The sequence below is a fragment of the Carlito syrichta genome, unplaced genomic scaffold (genome assembly GCF_000164805.1).
Source record: "Carlito syrichta isolate Samal-C Ts95f unplaced genomic scaffold, Tarsius_syrichta-2.0.1 Scaffold301691, whole genome shotgun sequence".
NCBI lineage: Eukaryota > Metazoa > Chordata > Mammalia > Primates > Tarsiidae > Carlito > Carlito syrichta.
Genome location: NW_007245787.1, coordinates 407,490 through 427,567, shown reverse-complemented (window position 1 = coordinate 427,567; position 20,078 = coordinate 407,490). Strand labels below are relative to the sequence as shown.

At 39.3% G+C, this 20,078-nt stretch overlaps 1 protein-coding gene across 3 annotated transcripts in view; it reads left to right on the top strand.

Moving 5' to 3' along the window:
* The window catches only part of NAPEPLD (N-acyl phosphatidylethanolamine phospholipase D), a 43,346-nt gene extending 24,555 nt beyond the window's left edge, over positions 1 to 18,791 (top strand). For all 3 annotated transcript variants that reach the window (XM_021710938.1, XM_008055126.1, XM_008055125.1), the window contains exons 3-5: positions 4,083 to 4,729; positions 9,999 to 10,113; positions 18,274 to 18,791. In XM_021710938.1, coding sequence (XP_021566613.1) covers positions 4,083 to 4,729; positions 9,999 to 10,113; positions 18,274 to 18,402 — 891 coding nt within the window. In that variant the 3' untranslated portion in view covers positions 18,403 to 18,791. The remainder of the gene's footprint in view (positions 1 to 4,082; positions 4,730 to 9,998; positions 10,114 to 18,273) is intronic.
* Positions 18,792 to 20,078: the final 1,287 nt, after the last annotated feature.

Sequence of the window (20,078 nt, the reverse complement as noted above, 5' to 3'; positions counted from 1 at the left end):
TCACTGCCCAGGCGGGTCTCGAACCTGCGGGCTCAGGCAATCCACTCACCTCAGCCTCCCAAAGCCGCGGGATTACAGGCTGAGCCACCGAGGATTTTGTTTCCTTCTAATTGTCGTCAGGTAAAGGCAAACATTAAACTTCAGATGACTTCTAAACTTAGAGTAAAAAAGAAAATGCAACAGTTTTCAGGAAATTTTGTTACAGGCTTTTTTTTTTTAAGTCGAGGTCTCACTCTGTCACCCAGGTTCGAGTACATTAGCACAATCTCGGCTCACCGCAGGGCTCAGGCAATCGACTACAGCTGCGTGCCACCACACCCAGCTAATTTTTAAATTTTTTTTGTGGAGACAAGGTCTCACTATGTGGCCTAGTCAGATCTTGAGCTCCTGGGCTCAAGTAGTCCTCCCGCCTCAGCCTCCCAAAGTGCTGAGATTATAAGTGTGAGCCACTGTGCCTGGCCTGTTACAGATATTTGATGTACTGTTTAAACACAATGCTACTTAAATTTTTAAAAACAGTTTTATTAAGATAATACAAACTCCACGTAGTTAAGATGTACAATTTGATGACTTTTGACAGATGTATAGACCCATGAAAAGATCACCCACAGTCCAGTTAATGAGCATATATCATCATCCCCCAAAACTTCCTTGTGTCCTTTTGTTATCCATCTCCCTTTATTCTCCCCACCGGTCCCCAGGCTGTAACTTTAAAAAATACGTGCATTAAATGAAATTTAAAGAGAGTATGTATTATGATGGAAGGCAGTAAACATAGAAGCTAGCTGGGTGACCTTGTGTGAGTGCCATAACTTCTTTAATTCTTAGTTTTCTGTTTTTTGAGTCAGCGTCTCACTCTGTTGCCCAGGCTGGAGTGCAGTGGCACACTTGTCACCACCGCAGCCTCAACCTGCTGGGCTCAGGAGATCCTTCTGCCTCAGCCTTTCTAGTAGCTGGAACTATAGGTGTGTGCTACTATGCCCAGCTTATTTTTTGATTTATTGTAGAGACGAGGTCTCACCAAGTTGCCCAGGCTGGTCTTGAAACCCTGAGTTCAGACAATCCTCTCTTCTTGGCCTCCCAAAGTGTTGGGACTATGGGCTTGAGCCACCGCACCTGGCCACTTCTTAGTTTTTTAATCTTACAATGGAGATAGTTATTAGGCCCTACCTCTGGTGTTATAGTCAGTAGCAGTTAGTACCATGTCTAGCACATAGTAAGCACTATTGGTAGTATTATTTTATGTTGTGCTATGCTAAAGTTCTTGCTATATTAGATAATTTATCATCACTGTGCTTCTTCTTATGCACCTAGTATGATGCCAGGTGCTTAGTAGGTACTTCATTTTATAATCATTCCATCTCCCTTTTCTCCTTATTCTTGTAAGTACGTCATATGGCATTTGTTATTATTCACTAACTCTAATTACCCCAAATTTGAGAAGCAGTTGAAAAATGGGCATTCATTCATTAAGCAAATTTTATTGAACACCGAACCGGGTACTGTGAATGATTCCAAGTTGCAAAAGACATGGGATAAATCCTGTATACATACAGCCTTAATATCCAGAGGAGATGTGTGAACAGAGAGGATGGAAGTTGAGAGGCAGGGGTGAGTGCTTCTAGCTGTGGAGACTCAGAGAAGTCTCCACGAAGGGTGTGTAGTTTGATTATGGTTTCAGAGGGATGGGAGGGGGAAGACAGTTTAACCTGAGAAATGGGATCAGTACGTGCAAGCTAAGGCCAGGAGTGGGAAATAGTCCCTGTGTAGGTGGGACACAGAGACCTGTAGAGGATTGTTGTGAAACGCAGCTGGAGAGGATAATTTTTTCAGTTCATGGCAGCTTACTGCTGGGCTAAGGAGGTGAGGCAGACTTTGTCAGGCAGAGGAGGGCCAGTGCAGATTTTGCAACAGGGGAGAGAATTATACCTTAGTAGGCTGTTTTTGAAGTGACCTTTTTGTGTATGGATTGAGTCGACATGCAGACAGTTGAGTGATTGGGAAAGCTCTGAGGATCTGGATGTTACTTAGGATCATAACTAGGTTAATGGCTATGTGAAAATGTAAGAGATCAATAGCATTGGTGCCCGATTGGCTGTCAGGGTTGCTTTTTTCTTCATTTGGAATACTTGTAGAGTGCTTATTGTGTGCCAGCCATTCCTAATTCATTATTCATAGCAATCAAGTGTAGGTACAATTACTAAACCCATTTTCCATATGAGAAAACTGAAACTTAGAGTGACTAAGAAAAACCTTTTTGTCTCCTACTTGTGCTGCTCCTTCTCTTCCCATGCATGTCGTCTTCCCATTCAGGTTCTCCCAATGACCTCTCAGTTTTTTTTCACCACCTTCTCCCCTATCTGCCTTCTCTTGTCTCTGCCCACTACTGGCTCCTTTGTTCAGGTCCTCACCTCTTTACGACAGGGCAACTGTTGTGACACCCTCCAGACTTAGAGGGACTCTAGAATTTTTTGGTCTAAACATACATTGGATCATGTCTTTGTGTGTGTGTTTGTGTGTGTACATGTGGATGCTAAAAGATGCTTTCTCATTGTCTCTGAGTGGAGCATGGCACTCAAGGCTTCTATTGTGCCTTGATCTTTATAGACTTAGTTTGTCTGCTGCCCTCAGACACCATGTTCTTGTTTGGTTCTGCCTTAGCTTGAGTAGTTTCTCCACCTGAAATGTCCTTCTATTTCTCTGCATTGTGAATTTCTCATCATTCTTCAGGAACTCATACAAGTCACTGTGTCAGTGATACCTTTGGTGGGTGGACCGTTCATTCCTTCCTACCTGGCTATAGCATGTCCTGCATTTTATTTAATTACTTATCCAATACTACACCCTTCTCAAAATTGATCTGTGGCAAATTACAAAAATACATGTAGCAGCAAAAAACAAATGGATGAACATAGAAAAAGGACCATTAGGGTTGAACAATAAAATAAAATAAAGCCAAGGGTAAAGTTAGCACAGAAATATGTTCCATCATGTCCTGGCCATTGCTGCAGGTGGCCTTGGCTTTTACTTTGAACTTCCTAGTTACAGCAAAGAGAGAAGCATAAAGGTAGAATTTTTCCAGTGACGGTCAAATGATAAAGTCAGTTGCTCTGGAGAAGAGCTTTTCTATTACTGAGATTTGAGAGAAATTGCTTCTGGGTTAAGTGGGAAGGTAGAGGGAGTACCAGGTCTTAGTCTGAAGACATGCATGGCAGGTTTCATTGGTGGCTTCCTGGTGAGAGACCTTGATGCAGCTATGTAGCATGATGCACCCGAGCACAGTTTAATAAAAGCAGCTTTTATAAAAGCCAGGACTGTGACCCCAAAACACAGCCTTTTTATTGGGCTGACTGAATCCAAGTATGAAATGTAGCATATTCAAGGAATAATACTTTTCACACTTCGTTAAAGTAATTTTACATTTATTTACCACCTACCCCCACCTCAGAGGTCAACTTCTCACAGACAGGGATCATATTTCACTTTGGTTTGATCAGTGGCAGAAAATCCGAAAGGTAAGCAATGAGGAGAACCTTTTATGGCAGTGGTTTGTCTGGGAGTCATCACAGTGCTCTGCTTTGAGTTATATGTACTCAGAAATTCAGATTCATAGGGGATCCAAGAGCTAGAAATAAATGGTCATAAGCTTTCTTTGCTATTTCCAGGGACTGACCTGCTTTTGAGGCAGTTTTCAGCAGCAAATACATCAGCCATGTGGAATGGCAAAAAAAAAAAAAAAATGACTGCATCTAGGCTAGTCTACTTCTGGCCCTACTGAAGAGAGCCTTTAAAAGAATTAATAAATCTAGCAGTACTTAGAGTTTTAAATTTAATTTTGCCTTTGCCTATTGCATTTGGGACAAAGATGATTACTATATTATCATGAATATGAAATCGGATTCAGAAAGGAGTTAAGTGAACATTTTCAAGAAAAAAGCAAAAATAGCAAATTTATTGAGTGACTTCATTTCTCCCAAAATAGCCCTTCTTGCTATAATTTAGGTCAAAATATGTTCTGCGATGATATAACACCTTTTTTTTTCTCTAACCGCTGCTTTGTCTGTCTTTCTTTATACCCACAGGAACTTGACAAAGAACTCCCAGTGCTTAAGCCATATTTCATTGCTGAACCTGAGGAAGCTAGAGTGAGGGAAGCTGGCATAAGAGTCACGTGGCTAGGACATGCAACAGTAATGGTGGAAATGGATGAGCTCATATTTCTTACAGATCCCATCTTTAGCTCTCGTGCTTCACCATCGCAGTACATGGGTCCAAAGCGATTTCGTCGTCCCCCATGCACAATAAGTGAACTCCCCCCAATAGATGCAGTTCTTATCAGTCACAATCACTATGACCATCTGGACTACAGTTCTGTCATTGCTTTGAATGAGCGGTTTGGTAACGAGCTGAGATGGTTTGTGCCTTTGGGTCTTCTCGACTGGATGCAAAAATGTGGCTGTGAGAATGTGATTGAGCTGGACTGGTGGGAGGAGAACTGTGTTCCTGGACATGATAAAGTCACCTTTGTCTTTACGCCTTCCCAGCACTGGTGTAAAAGGACTCTAATGGATGACAACAAGGTTCTGTGGGGCAGCTGGTCTGTCTTGGGGCCTTGGAATCGATTTTTCTTTGCAGGAGATACTGGTTATTGCCCCGCTTTTGAAGAGATAGGAAAAAGATTTGGACCTTTTGACCTCGCAGCTATTCCCATTGGAGCTTACGAGCCAAGGTATGTGGCCTTCCAAAGAAAACATTCCTGCTATATGATAAGTTAACTGAATTTTAAAGTTGTTATGATTTTCTGATACTGTGTAATTTGTGATTTTAATGATGGACTTTGTAGTACATGGTGAGATGGATTTTTATTTTTTATTTTTTGAGTTGGAGTCTCACTCTGTAACCCAGGTTGGAGTGCAGTGGCATGCTCCTGGTCACTGCAGCCTCGAACCGCTGGGCTCAGATGACCCTTCTACCTTAGCCTTCCAAGTAGCTGGAACTACAGGTGTGTGCCACCACATTTGGCTCATTTTTTAAACTTATTTTAGGGACAAGCTTTACAAGTTCCTCAGGCTAATCTTGAACACCTGGGCTTAGGCATTCCTCTCACCTTAGCCTCCCAAAGTGCTGGGATTACAGGTGTGAGCCACCATGCCCGGCTAGCTTTTTTAAATTTTAAAATATTTTAAATTAGAAATTCTAAATTGACATGTAAAAATTGTATATGTTTATGGTAGGCAACAAGATTCTTTGATACATGTATATATTGGGGGGTGGCCAAATCAAACTATTTAACATACACATTATCTCACATACTTATTTTTTGTGGGGAGAATTAGAATATTTTAATCATAGTCAAATCAGTTAAATAATTACTCAAAATCAGAAATGATAATATCAAGAACAAAAGGGGAATAAGGCTTAAAGAGTTACTCCACTAGTGAGAAGTTCATGTATCATTCCAACTACTATTAGATTGATCAACCAGTAATCAAACCTAATTCTTGTTCTTTCACGTGGAGAATACTTTCTTTATATAACCTCTTTTCTTTCCATGACTGGAATGCACCAGTTCCCTGTCCCATAGCTCTCCTATAGCAGAGAGAAAAAGCAAAGACTTGGCCTATAGCTTTAGTCTCGTGATGATCTTATTTCAGTCAGCACTGAAGTTAATCCCATCATGACATTGTTGTGTTACTCACTGCTCATTCTCTGATCTCTACATACTCATCACCTGTCTTCAAAGCTGCTAAAGGTCCCATTATCGTTAGAGTCCTAGGAGACTCATCCACTGTCTTTGTTTTCCTTAATGCTGTTTAGGCAAAGAGAAGTGATTTCAAAGAATCCAGTTATAGTTCAGTCAACTCTGGTTTATATGTACAAGTAAAGAGAAAGTAAACACTGACAGTAACAAAGTAAGGGATAATTTTTTTAATGTTTTAGTTTATTCTATAGTGCATGCACAGGTACATAAAAATGTATTTTATTTAGGTAATCCTACAAGCAGAAAACCAAGTATTTCTTTAATATATAGATGAATTGAATGAATCTGATCTTTTCTTTCTGTCTCATTTTGTTATATTTACTTGTTAACTTTTTAAATTCACTAAAACCATATTTTCCCCTATTTTTATTTTTTTTAGAGTTGGGTCTTACACTCTAGGAGCTGGAGTACAGTAGTGCGATCATAGCTCACTGCAGCCTCTAACTCCTGGGCTCAAGCAATCCTCCCACCTTGAAACAGTTTTTGGTATTTCTCTCTGTTGCTTTTTAAAAAAGATCCTACTGCAAATCAAAGAGACAGATACATTCCGTTCTATTCTCATGTCTTTCAGAAATAAACGTATGCCAGGCTCGGTGGCTCAGCCTGTAATCCCAGCACTTTGGGAGGCCAAGGCGAGTGGATTGCCTGAGCCTGCGGGTTCGAGACCAGTCTGGGCAACTTGGCGAAACCGCGTCTTCTGAGTAGCTGGGACTACGGGTATGCACCACCAAGTCCGGCTAATTTTTTATTTATTTATTTTAAGAGTTAGGGTCTTGCTATGTTGCTCATACTGGTCTTGAACTCCTGGCCTCAAGTAATCTTCTTGCCTCAGCCTTCTGAGTTACCGGGATTATAGGCATGAGGCACTGCACCTGCTCCTATCTTTATTAATGCTTATTTCTCCCTTTTATGTTTTTTGCTAGTTTCCTTACTTTTAGGGTCTAGATATTTTTACCTTTTTGTTGGTTCCTAATAATTATTAAAATTATTATAAATTAATATTTGTTCTTGAATTCCACTTTCCCCATTAAATAATTCTAATGAAACCTCTCAAAACATCAGTAAACCTGTATATTTTCTAGAACTGTTACAAATTAATTTCATATGGTATTAGTCTTTACTCAATATGTTTTTAATATAATTAGACTCCTATTTGTAATTATCAAAATAGGTTTTCATATGCATTAATATATAAATTTGTCATATATATTTGTGATGTTAAAATGTATACAACCAAACTTTACATATGAAGGGACCTAAAAAAAACCCCAAATCTATTTATAGAAAATTGTATGTTGTATCTTACGTGTTTAAACTTCAGTCACTTTCAAAGTACTCTCTGTTTGATGCAATACATCTGTTGAGATGCTTTTTCCACTGCTCAAAACAGTTTTTGAACTCATCAATTATGATGCCTTTTAGTCCTTCTGCTGTTTTTTTGTTTCACCTCTTCCACATAGGCAAAATGTTTCCCTTTGAGGAGGTTTTTCTTGAGGAAACAAAAAAAGTTGCCTGGAGTGAGATCGTGTGACTAGGGAAGGTGGGGCAAGGTGCTCATGCCATTTTTGGTCAAAAACTGCTGAACACTCAGTGGGGTGTGGGCAGGTATCTTGTCATGGTTGAAGAACCAGTCACCTGTGTGCCACAACTCAGGATGTTTCACTGCCAATCATGATGCAATCTTCTCAAAACTTTCAGATAAAAACTTTGGTTGACCATTTGATCCAGAGGAACAACTTCTGAGTATATTACAAGAGGCCCGTCCTCCAAAAGATAATTATAGTGTTTTGTGGTGTAGGGGGGTCCTCCTTCGTATTTACTTGTAATTCCCCCTTCCTGCCTGCTTTGTAGCCATGCTATTTTTAAGATGGGAAAAGAACAAGGAGACTGTTATTTGTCCTAAGAGAGTTAAATTCTGATAGCCTCCACTGTGTAATCTATTTCTCTGATCAGTACTAACAGCTTTAGAAATAAGATTGTCTATTTCACAAAGGTTTAGAGTGTTCTGTAAATGCAAGATGCTCATACCAAAAACAACTTTCAATAATATGGTTGTAATGTTTCATTTTTACTTAGGGGTTTCCTGTCACCAGGTGTTCTATCCAAGTCAGTTAGGATTTTGTTTTATTTTAATTGTCATATCACAATACATATTTTACTCTTTTTTTTTTGAGTTGGAGCCTCACTCCTTTGCCCATGTTGGAGTGCAGTGGCATGCACGCTCATGGCCACTCCAGCATTGACCTTCTGGGCTCCAGCGGTCCTTTCACCTCAGCCTTCCGAGTAGCCGGAACTACAGATGCGCACTACTACGCCTGGCTATTTTTATTTTATCGTAGAGACGCAGTTTCGCCAAGTTGCCCAGACTGGTCTCGAACCCATAGGCTCAGGCAATCCACTCGCCTCGGCCTCCCAAAGTGCTGGGATTAAAGGCTGAGCCACCAAGCCTGGCCTACATTTATTTCTGAAAGACATGAGAATAGAAGGAATGCATCTGTTCTTTGATTTGCAGTAGGATCTTTTTAAAAAAGTAACAGAAATACCAAAAACTGTTTTCATCTTGTCCTGAATCCCAATTGCCAGGAGATACGGCAGAACAGTGCTTCTCTAATCCGCTGTTGAGGAGAGCACAGTGGCTTTGTTTTTAGGCTCCCACAGGACCCAACAATTCCTAACACTAAGTAACAACTCTTTAGCTATTGCAGATGAACTCTGCATGGTGTGTTCTATAAAGTGTGGAAGTTCCTATGCCGAATCCATATCTGTTGGTCTTAACTGTAATGTTATAACATTAGTTGGCTGGCAGACCAGGATGTAAATAATGTGAAGACTGTTGTTTTTCTTCCTCTAAAATGATAGCCTGGAAGGCAAAGGATTTGCTTGTAAACAGTACACTTTTCCTTTGTATCAGAAATAATAATTCTTTCTTCTGAAAGTGTTGGTTTTGTCAACTCTTTACTTTTTTGGGAGAATTCTACGAAGTAGGTGCTGTGTTCCATGTTTCATAAACTTTGGCTTATTTAATCTTCATTGCACCCTTATGTGATGGATCTACATTGACACTGCACAGACAGGGAAATAGAAGCTCAGATAATTTTAAGGGGCTTTCCAGTGGCATTCCAGGAACTGCAAGCTGGAATTCACACCTAAGCCTACTGAGCCTTTGTTCTTTCTAAGGCATCAGGCAACCTTTCAGTGTTTCTGCAATATCTCTAATCGTTCACCCTTTAGTCCTTTCTTTTTGCCACACCAAACACCTCATTGTTCATTGTTATGAAGTTTAAATAAAATTCCTTGAATAGTAGTTGGATTTATTTTTTTTGCTACTGATCTTTACATTTTATATACTAATTTTTGTTTGCTTTTGTAAGTTTTTTTAAAAATTGTATCAGCAGGACATTCAGGTTCTTTTGCAATTGAAGTTTTTGTTTTCATTTCTTTACCCATTATTCAGTTTCTTTGATTCATATCTAGGACTATAAACTATCCACTTTTCAAAGTAATAGTCATAGCTGTAGTTAAATCGTCAGTAAAATCAAAATATACCTGCAACAGATTTTTGCTGCTCAGAGGGGAGTTTTGCCTGAGACATTGTTTAGAAGTTTGTGCAAGAAATATTTTTGCTTGTTTTATTTTTTTTAGCAGAAGAGTGAACTAAAAGGAGATGGTTTTGCCTACTTGATTTATTTCTGTGCAGAATCTGCTTTGTTTTGTTTTGTTTGGACAGTCTAGCCTTGCCTGGACTCCAAACTTGGTTTCTAGCTCATCCTTCCCAACATTGTTTATGTTCTATCCCAGTGGTTCTCAACTTTGGCTGCACATTGGACTCACATGGGGGTTTTTTAAAATGCCAAAGCCCAGGTCCTATCTCAGAAAAATTACATCAGAACTACTGAGAATGCAGGCTGGGCAGCAATATTTATTAAAAGTTCTCTAAATGAATCCAGTGTGTATGATAAGACCATTGTGTGTTCAGTGGCTGAAGAGTGGTTGAGAGTATACCCTATTACATGTTGTTCTTTCTGTTGGTAAATCAGCTTAATTCTTACTTAGGTTTAGTGATTCCAAATCAAATGGAGAGCAGGGAGGGGGAGTGCAAATAATTGCACCAAGCTTTTTATTTCTCAGGCATCCATAGCCCTATGCAGAATCTTAAAGGTTGTTTAAGTGAAACTGTAATTAGAATTTATTGTAAATTCCGAAGGCCAGAATTTAATAAATTGCTGTGTTTCATCAGGTGGTTTATGAAATACCAGCATGTAGACCCAGAAGAAGCTGTAAGGATTCACATTGATGTCCAAACAAAAAAATCTATGGCAATTCACTGGGGAACTTTTGCCTTAGCAAATGAGGTGAGTTTGACTGTGGTAATAATAACTTTCATTATGTGTTTGACCAGTGATCAGATTTAGGCACCCTTAGCAGTGTTTTTAGAGACCACACTCTAGAATCAGACCCTGCATAGTCATAGTTATCACGTGAATTAGGGTAGTAAATCATACTAATTAGTAAAACAATATTTATGTACAGTGGGGGAAAAAACTTCCTTGTGTGTTGCTTTTTGGGCTTATTTCTGTAGTTAATGAAGCATGTATTTATATAATTAAAATCTGTGTTACATGTAGTCTAGGGAATAGAAGATTGACCCATTGTATCTTACCCCTTAAGGAGGCTCTAGTTGGTTTTTTTTTCTTTTTTATTATGAAGATGTGGGGTACAATTCAGGGTTAGGTGTACAAATATTGATTACGTAGGTACCCTTGTTGATGAGGTATTCCTCTCCCTCCCCTAGCAGTTTCCCTCAACTGCCAATCCCACCCCCCCTTCCCTGACAGTATCCCATTACTGCCAAATACTTTCTTATAGTATTATAATTGTTTGAGGTAGGAGGCTCTAGTTCCAGTGGAAGATGGAAGACATGGATGTGATACAGGATACTGGAATGGGGAAATATTGTACGGTGGGACAGATGAGGTAATCTCAGAGTCAGGGACAGTCACTGATGGGAGGGGTCAGGGACATTTCAAAGTGACATTTTGAGAACACAAAGTGAGAACACAAGGGGGAAAGTCATTTCCTGGGAGGAGAAGGCAGAGTATAAGCTCAGAGGCAGCAAGCATGGGGAAGAGTGAAGGGTCAGTGCAGCAGGAAAATGGATGGCATGGAGGACAATGGGAGAAGGTGAGACAGCGTGAAACTTTCTAGAAGTATATTATTCATCTAATAAACATTGGTTCGGTGTCTGCTGTGTGCCAGGCATTGGGATAAGTGTGATTTCATTCCTAGACTAAAACAGAAAAGCTGATTTTTTTTTGTCTTAAGTGAGCTGGACCCTAGAACTCTGCTACTAGCCAGGGTTCTGGGATCAAGCAGAGGATAGCATAAACTTTCTCTTCTTTTCTGTATCCAAAGCCTGTCCTAAGCAAAATTTAGAAATGGATGGTTAGAAATTGGCTTCTTTGCTTCCTGTGGCATCTTCTACATCCCAGGGTCTCTATGCAGAAACTCAGTGTCTTCTTGCTGTTTTAAGCATCCCCTCATCTCATTTCTGGCTTGCCATCTCTCAGTAGAACAACTTGTTCTAAAATTACTTAAGGCAATGCCTGCCCATTCCCCCAGCACCCTATCAAAATTCCTATCCCATGAAGCAGTAACCTGGAGCCATGATGTAGCAATTCTTAGCCTATCTTAGGATAGGGAACAGTATGAATAGATGGATAACCATGGGTGGTGGGGAGGATGAATGAGTATATAAATATGTGTGAGTGTGTTTGTGTGTGTGTTTTTGGGGAAGGTGAAAGTTTGAGACTTTTCCAGTGACATATCACTATACTTGGTGGCAATTTCTTATTCCATATATTGTGTGTGTGTGTGTGTGTGTGTGTGTGTGTGTACATGTTCTGGTAACTTAAATGAATGAATAGTATTTTATTAAAACTTTGTAAAGAAAGGAATCAAGGTTGAACCTCCTAGATTTTTTGCTTGAGTAATTGGGTAGGTAGTTGTGCTCTTTACTGAGATGGGAAAGATGAGAAGAGGATCAAAAAACCTGTCTTTATGAATTATTGTGTTATTTAGCCTTCAAGAATTATTCCTGTTGAAGTAGGGTCCGAGAGCTTAAATCACAGATGCCAACACAAAGTTATAAGTAACAAAGGAGAGGTTTATTAGGCAGATTCGGCCATGGCCGGTGGCCACTTGCTGGATAATGAATTCCAAAGCAAGGGCGGCCTGCTGCAACACAGGGCTGCCTTAAGTAGTTTAGACTTACATTCTAGTGGGCTAAGGATAGAACTTGGGATGTTCCGGGGCTCTTATCACATTATTCTGCTAGCTTGGGAAAGCAAGCAATTTTATAGAAGTAGATGTAGCCAGTTATGCAGGTGCAGTGGTTATTAATTTCGCAACGTTTTCAAAATAGTTTTCAGGAAGGGAGTGAAGTCTGTGAAGCCTGCTCCAAGGTCGAAGCCGCTTCTTTGTTCTCCCCTTACATTCCCTTCTTTGTTCCCTCTTACCCTTGTAAATCTAGCTTCAACTTTATTTTATTTATTGAGATGGTGTCTCTTGCTCTGTCGCCTAGGCTAGAGTGCTGTGGCGCGATCATAGCTCATTGCAACTTTGAACTAGACTGATGTGATCTTTCTGAGTAGCTGGGACTACAGGCATGTGCCACCACACCTGGCTAATTTCTTCAATTTTTTTGTAGAGAGGAGATCTTGCTATGTTTCCCAAACTGGTCTCAAACTCCAGGCCTTAAGCCATTCTCCCACTACAGCCTCCCAAAGTGCTGGGATTACAGGCCTGAGCCACTGTGCCCGGCCTACCTCCATCTTTATTTCATAAGGAGACATGTAATAAAAATTTACTTAGCCTTCTGCAATTTGGAATTTGTTCATATTTTGTTGTTAGTTGAATAAACCTGGCAACTATGAGTTTGTTAAATTATAAAATCAGTGGAATTTTCAGAGAGGTTACTTAACCTATGATTTCTAAATGCTTCAAAAGTTTTTTGCATATAAACTGTTATAATGGCTGCTTGTTATAATATAAGCAGATTAAGGATGTCCTCAACTTGGCAACACTCTAAAATTGCATATATAGTAACATCTAATTTATCTAGGAACTGCTAAGTGGATTTCTTAGATGATGTATTTAAGAACTAAAACTTAAATTACTAGTTTTGGTAGAAACATTCAGGCATTACATAACATGTAAGTTAACTTTCAACTGATCAGGATCTTTATTTTAAATGTGTTCTATTGTAGTAGATCATAGAACAGTGACCCCTTTAGTAACTTACAAGTTGTCTGGGGCTGGTTGCCTGACCCTTAATGGATCCTGAGTGCTGGGAGCCCTTCTGCATTTCCCCACTTAATCATATTCATCTCTGGTCTGCTGTCTGGCTTTATACATGCTTGTTTGTCCCATGGCTGTGGGGCATTTTTATCTCCCTTGTGGACTGAGGTGCTTGGACTATGAGTCACTCCGAAGCCTTTTTTGCCTATGGCCAGGGTTGTCTTCTATATGGTTGAAACGGCCAAGAGTTGATCTACAAAGAAATTCTGAAAGATACAGCTAAATCCAGGCAGATTAAAGACAGAGGGTCTACTGCCAACTAAAACATCATCTAAATCCACACAACATCATGCTTCACACTAAAGTTACAGTTTAGCAAATAAATTATTAGTATAGGGTGACTGTATATATGTACTTTTGGCCAAGACTCGTAGAGCATGGGAGAAAAATAATTTAACAAAAGAAGTTATTTTTCAATGGCAAGAATTTAACCATTTTGAAACCTCCTAAACTAAAATAATGTAGGGAATTATTTCAGGGGATATTTCATGAGTTAGGCTATAATATAAAGTTAAATTGTATCCATTAATAAATGATTAGCTCTAGGAATATTGGGTATCCAAGGTATGGTTAAAACCTGACTTGTTCAGTAGTCAGTTGAAAGGCACCCTTGATCCTCTAAACACAGCCATAAGCCTGGAGGTGAGCAAGGGGTAGAAAAGAAGATCTGAATGTGGTTAATAGCTGTTGCCAAACCTGGGTGTTTTAATTAAGCCTCAGGAAACCTTCCTGGTTTCCTTGTACATCACTGGCTCTTTCTCAGTCTCTGTTGCTAGTCCCTCCTCCACCCTCCCTGTGAACACTTTTGCCTTAGGCGTCAGTCCATGGGCCTCTTTTCTCCTCTAGTTGCTTATTCCCTTGGGGATTGCATCCAGTCTTACGACTTTAAATATCATTTTTCTGCTGTACCTCTCTATTTCAGATATTTTCCCCCTTGTGATTCACACTAATACATCCAGCTGCCTACTTGACATCTCCACCTGAATGTCCATTAGGTACTTAGACCTAAAGTCCAAAACTCCAATTTCCTCATCTTCCCTCAGACTTATTTCTCGTACATCTCAGTAAAGTTCAACTCCCACTTTCCAGTTACTCAGGTCAAAATCTTGACTCCTCATTCTCTGTATCATCCATCCAGTTCCCCCCCCACCCCACAATCAGCTCAACCTTTAGACTATATTAGAATTTGACCATTTCTCACCACCTTCACTGCTACCACTCTGCCTCTTGTAGTCTGTTCTCAACACTGATTGGAAACAGATCATGACACTCTTCTGCTAGAGGGATCTGGTAACTTCCTATCACTCTCTCAAAGTCTCAGCTGTCACAGTTGCATACAAAGCTTTTGTGGGGCATAGCCATTGGCCCCCTAAAGGTTTGTTGAAAAATTATTAGTACGATGTAAGATTGATTAGTAGGAGAAATGGCATATACATTTTATTTAACGTGTATACACAAGAGTCTTTAGAATAAGACCCAACTTTTTAATGAGTTATAGAAACTTAAATATTTATTATCTTGAGGTTACAGGAAGAAAGAGGGCTTGTATTTTGGTAAAACAGATTATGGGAGGGGGAGGAAGAGGAATTCTTTTGAGGGGTAACATGTGGTTGGGAGAATGAATGGATGGGGAAACAGAGAATGACTTGTAAATAGTTATCTTTGGAAGTTGAGGAAACCTGAGAGACAGTCCTTATACTTGTAAGGAGGTCTGTTCAGGTGTGGTCTTATCTTTTTTTTTTTTTAAATTTTGCAATAAATAATAACAGAGAGGGGAAGTAGTTTATCTAATTACCTATAGGCAGGAAGGAGACTTCATAGCAAAAAGTCATATTTTGGGGTAAATTTTTTACATCTCTTTAGTCTCTTGTCTGGAACTTTTCTGCAAGTTTCACATATTAAAAGGTAAGTTGGTAGCTGTGAAACAAAAATTGAGTTAAAAGTTGAATAGTAAAGGATTTTATTTGTGTTAGTCTTATTAAACAGTTGTATTTTATTTTTGAAGGTGGCATTGTAGGTGGGCTGGCCTTTTTTTTTTTCATATTTAAATAGATCTGTTGTTTTGGTTTTTTTTTTGAGTTAGAGTTTCACTCTGTGGCCAGCCTGGAGTGCAATGGCATGCTCATGGCCACAGCAGCTTCAACCTGCTGGGTTCAAGTGATTCTTCCGCCTCAGATTTCCAAGTAGCTGGAACTACAGGCATGTACTGCCATGCCCAGCACATTTTTAAGAAGTTGTTTATTGTATAGATGAGGTCTTACCAAGTTGCCCAGGCTGGTCTCAAGCCCCTGGGCTCAGGCAATCCTCTTGCCTCGCCTCCCAAGGTGCTGGGATTACAGATGTAAAACCACTGTACCTGGCTGACAAACAGATCTTTAATAAAAGGCTTTTCTATAGTGACAGAAGAAAAACAAAAGATAATGTTTGGAGTAATCTACAAACTAGTTTCTAGAGTCTCTGATGTATCTTTGGAGTGTAGTGGCAATTTAACAGTTGTTTTTGGATTGTAGTTTGAACCAGGCATTCATGTGAACTTTTTGGGAAGTCCATACATCAGTTGGCAGGCCCAAGGTTGTTTAGTTGTCTAGATCTGGTTTGCAGGGCACTGAGAAAAGTACAGTTTTAATTAGTAGTGGTTTTAAGTCAGAAAATCTGAAGAAAAATTTGAAAACATTAGTTAATCCATGACCTGAAAGGTGATCTGATTATTATTTTCTACACCTTGGATGGGCTTTTCTTTGGTGAGCTGAGGGGATGGGGTAGACTGGCAAATTTACATTCCAACCTGCAGGGTGATTAGCCCTGTAAGAAAGATGTCTGAATACTTTCCTGTTTTAAAACTTAAAACTGCTTACAAGGAATTTATCTATCTGTGTCTAACCTACACTGGATATCCTGCCTCAGTATGACTTATAAATTAAAAACAGTTAGACACTCTGGAGATTTTTTAGAAAGATGTAATTATTTTAACAAAAACGTTCAGCTGTATGCCAGAAAGTTGTATTTTGCCTTTTTAGATTACTGGCTTTAGGGTAAAGGCCTTTAAGGAAAGGAAGAGTCTAGAAAGCATGTAGATTTTAGGCCTAAACTATACATTTAAAAAATCTAAACACACAAGGAAACAAATCATTCATTGTAAGTAATTGTCAGTCATCTTTAAAAGTATATGTATACATTTACCTACTCATTACACATACCAAGATCAAATTTTTAATGCAGAGCACAGTGATTTCTAGTATTTGTAAGAGCCAGAAGAGTAAATTTTTTAGAACAGAAAAAAATCTATCCATTTACAACTCTTGAGGCTCATTAAGGAAAAACAGATTTGCCACAAAAAGAAGTTTATAGTGGCTTTTTTTAAAAAAAGAATTCTAGGTTGTTTTATTTTAGGTCATGTGGTCATAGAGGGTAGTGAGAGGAGGGAGGGATGGACAGAAACAAATAGGAAAACAGATACAATTTAGTCTACTGAATTCCAAAAAGTAGGATTCGAAAGAGAATAAGTATAAAAGCCTTGCAAAAATATATAGCTTGGATATTCGTTTTTAACTAAGCTGACTTTAAACCATAGAGTTCTAAAAAAATAAGTTTTTGGCCAGGCTCGGTGGCTCAGCCTGTAATCCCACCACATTGGGAGGCCAAGGCAAGTGGATTGCCTGAGCCCGCGGGTACAAAACCAGCCCAGGCAACTTGGCGAGACCTTGTCTCTACAGTAAATAAAAAATTAGCTGGGTGTGGTAGCACGTACCCATAATTCTGGCTACTTGGAAGGCTGAGGTGGAAGGATTGCTGGAGCCCAGCAGGTCGATGCTGGGGGTGGCCGTGAGCATGCCACTGCACTCTAGCCTGGGCGATGAAGTGAGACTCCAACTCAGGGGGGAAAAAAATATATATATATATATGTTTTTATATCTCTTATTACCAGATTTTCATTAGGACAAACAGCTGTTATAGTTTTGAAACACAACTATCAAACCAGAAAGGTTAACATTTTAAAGATTAGTCATGACACTGTTACACCATGGTATATATATTTTTAAATTTAACTTTTTTATCATTTGTTTAGAATTTAGAGATTTCTAAAACTTCCCCCCCATAATGGTGCACTTAATTCCAATAGCACTTTAAACATTTTCAATGGTATACTTAGTTCCAGTAGCGACTCAACTCTTGAGACTCATTGTCAGGCATCTTTAAAAGTATATGTATGTTTACCTATTCATTACATATACCAAAGTCAAAAGCCTCTTTAAAGTCCAGGTGGTAATTTTCCAGGTTTTACCATATAATTCCTGGAGAGGGTATAGAGAAGGCTCCAAAATTCACTCTCAGAAATAGACAAAAGACAGCAAAAGCCTCATAGGGACTGGACCTTTAATACAATTTCACTAAGAGCATGACACATTAGGAATGAAAAACGTGCTATTTGAAATCTTGAATGTCTAGGACTCCCAATCTTTTTAGACTGGCCACCTGATTTGAGCCTGACAATTTACATCCCCTGGATTCAAACTCAGATGGTGTCCAATTTGGTAAACATGGTGTTAGCATGTTTTCTATCCAATAATAAATATTTCTGTTGGTTTAATTCATGACTCAAACTGTATTAGAAAATGTGATGGACTCATGTGCTAATGCTTCAATTAAAAAAAGGGGGCCAGGAGTGGCAGCTCACACCTGCAATTCCAGCTCTTTGGGAGGCTCAGGAGAGAGGGCTGCTGGAGCCCAGGAGTTTGAGACCAGCCTGGGCAGCATAGCAAGACCTCATCTCTACATAGAATCAGAAAGTTAGCCAGGTGTGGTGGCGTGTGTCTGTAGTGTCAGTTACTCGGGAGGTTGACATGGAAGGATAGCCTGAGCCCAGATTGAGACTGTGTGAGCCATGATCCTGCCACTGTACTCCAGCCTGGTGACAGAGTAAGACCCTGTCTCAAAAAGGAAAGGGAAGGAGAAGGAGGAAGGAAAAGAAAGGAAAGGGGAAAGAGAAAAAGGGAAAAGGGAGGGAAGGGAAGGAAGGAAAGGGAAAGGAAAGGATGAAAAAAGCGCATTATTTCAAATAGGCATCTGTTTGAACTCTTTAGTTTGAACTCTTATAAGTGTCTCTCCCAAATACACGTATGGTTAATCTTTTGCGTTTTTCTTCTGTCTTTTGCCAGCATTATTTAGAGCCACCATTGAAACTAAGTGAAGCACTAGAAAGATATGGACTTAAGACTGAAGATTTTTTTGTCTTGAAGCATGGAGAATCAAGATATCTAAATACTAGTGATGAAAACTTTGAGTAAATATGAGCACAGGCACTTTTATTGAAGAAGGAAGGCATCGTCTGATAAAAAATTTGAAGATAAATGAGAGATTAAGAAATTCATGAATATTATGATCTTTTTACATTTGGAAACAACTTCTACAAGTTTTGTGTTTTGTTTTGTGTAATATCTTGCTTACTGACAATTGTCTGCTCATATAAACATGAAAGAAGGGTTTGGGGGCGGGTCATTTAAATAATGAATTAGCTAATGTGGACTTTAAATCTTTCATCATGGTGTAAGCATTGCAATGTAAATTTTTTTTAACCGAATCATAATTTTGTGGTAGTAATTTTTCTGAGGTGTGAAAAACTGATTTTTTTTTTTTTTTTTGAGTTGGAGTCTCACTCTGTCACCCAGACTGGAGTGCAGTGGCCGCTCCTGGCCACTACAGCCTCAAGCTGCTGGGCTCTGGCGATCCTTCCGCCTCAGCTTTCCGAGTAGCTGGAACTACAGGCGCACACTACCACAACCGGCGAATTTTTTGATTTATTGTAAAGATGAGGTCTCACCAAGTTGCCCAGGTGGGTCTCGAACCCATGAGCTCAGGCAATCCACTCACCTCGGCCTCCCAAAGCGTGGGATTACAGGCTGAGCCACCGAGCCTGGCCTGAAAAAAACTGGTATTAAAAACTCATTTGGTTTTTTTCTGTTCCAGATCTTCTGCAAGGTGAGTCACGTTTGTGTATCTACCTTGATTTTTTTCAGAGCCATACATGTACACTTTTTTTTCTTATAGTCACATTATAGTACCTGATGAAATTGACGCCCACATCCTCATAAACATGGCAGTTCTTGCTCTGTCAAGATTAGCTTATATGTCAGACGTTACCAGTGTAATTTATTTTTGGTAAGCATAAAAGCAGGGGCTTGGGCTAAGTTACCATATTTTAAGACTTTTTTTTATTGTGGCAAAATGCACGTAACATACAATTTGCCATTTTTAAGTACACAGGTCTTTGGCATTAATGCAGCCATGGCCACCATAGACTTAAAGGGGGAATAGTTCTGTTGCACATGTACAGTCCCCAAATCAAAAACCTTCTGAGTTGGGCAGAGGGAGGGAAAGAGCACGGCTGTGAGAGCATGATTTGTGCAGTTTTGTTTTTAAACCTAAAATTACCTGCTAAGCACAAATGTAGCTACAGTGAAATATTTTATAGAGCTAAAGATAGATATTAAACGTTAATAGACCATACATTTTGAGTTAAATTTTATAATTTCATTTCATCTGCTTCACATTTTTCTACACTCATTTTCTTTTTGGTCTCCTAACTCTATCGATAAGATTTATAAATATTTTGTTTTACATGATTCAGATGTCTTATATTTTTATATTAAATTGCCACTAAGCATGATTCCACCTTTTAAGCTGTGTGACTACCAGTGGTTAAAAAAAAGAAAGATGCTGATTCTTGGTCACCTGACCTGAGATTTAGTCCTAATAAGAGCTCTGTGTTCACTTGCTTACACTGAACCTTCCTAAGGGAGGAAGCTGGATTAGATACTTTTGGAGACCCATTCTATGTTTGATCCATAGGCTCAGTACTCCATTCATACAGAATTATCAAAATAGATTTTCTACACCAAATGCTACCCAGGCAGTGCTCTATGAATTATTTGTACATATTTATGTTTGCCCTAAGTTAGCCACT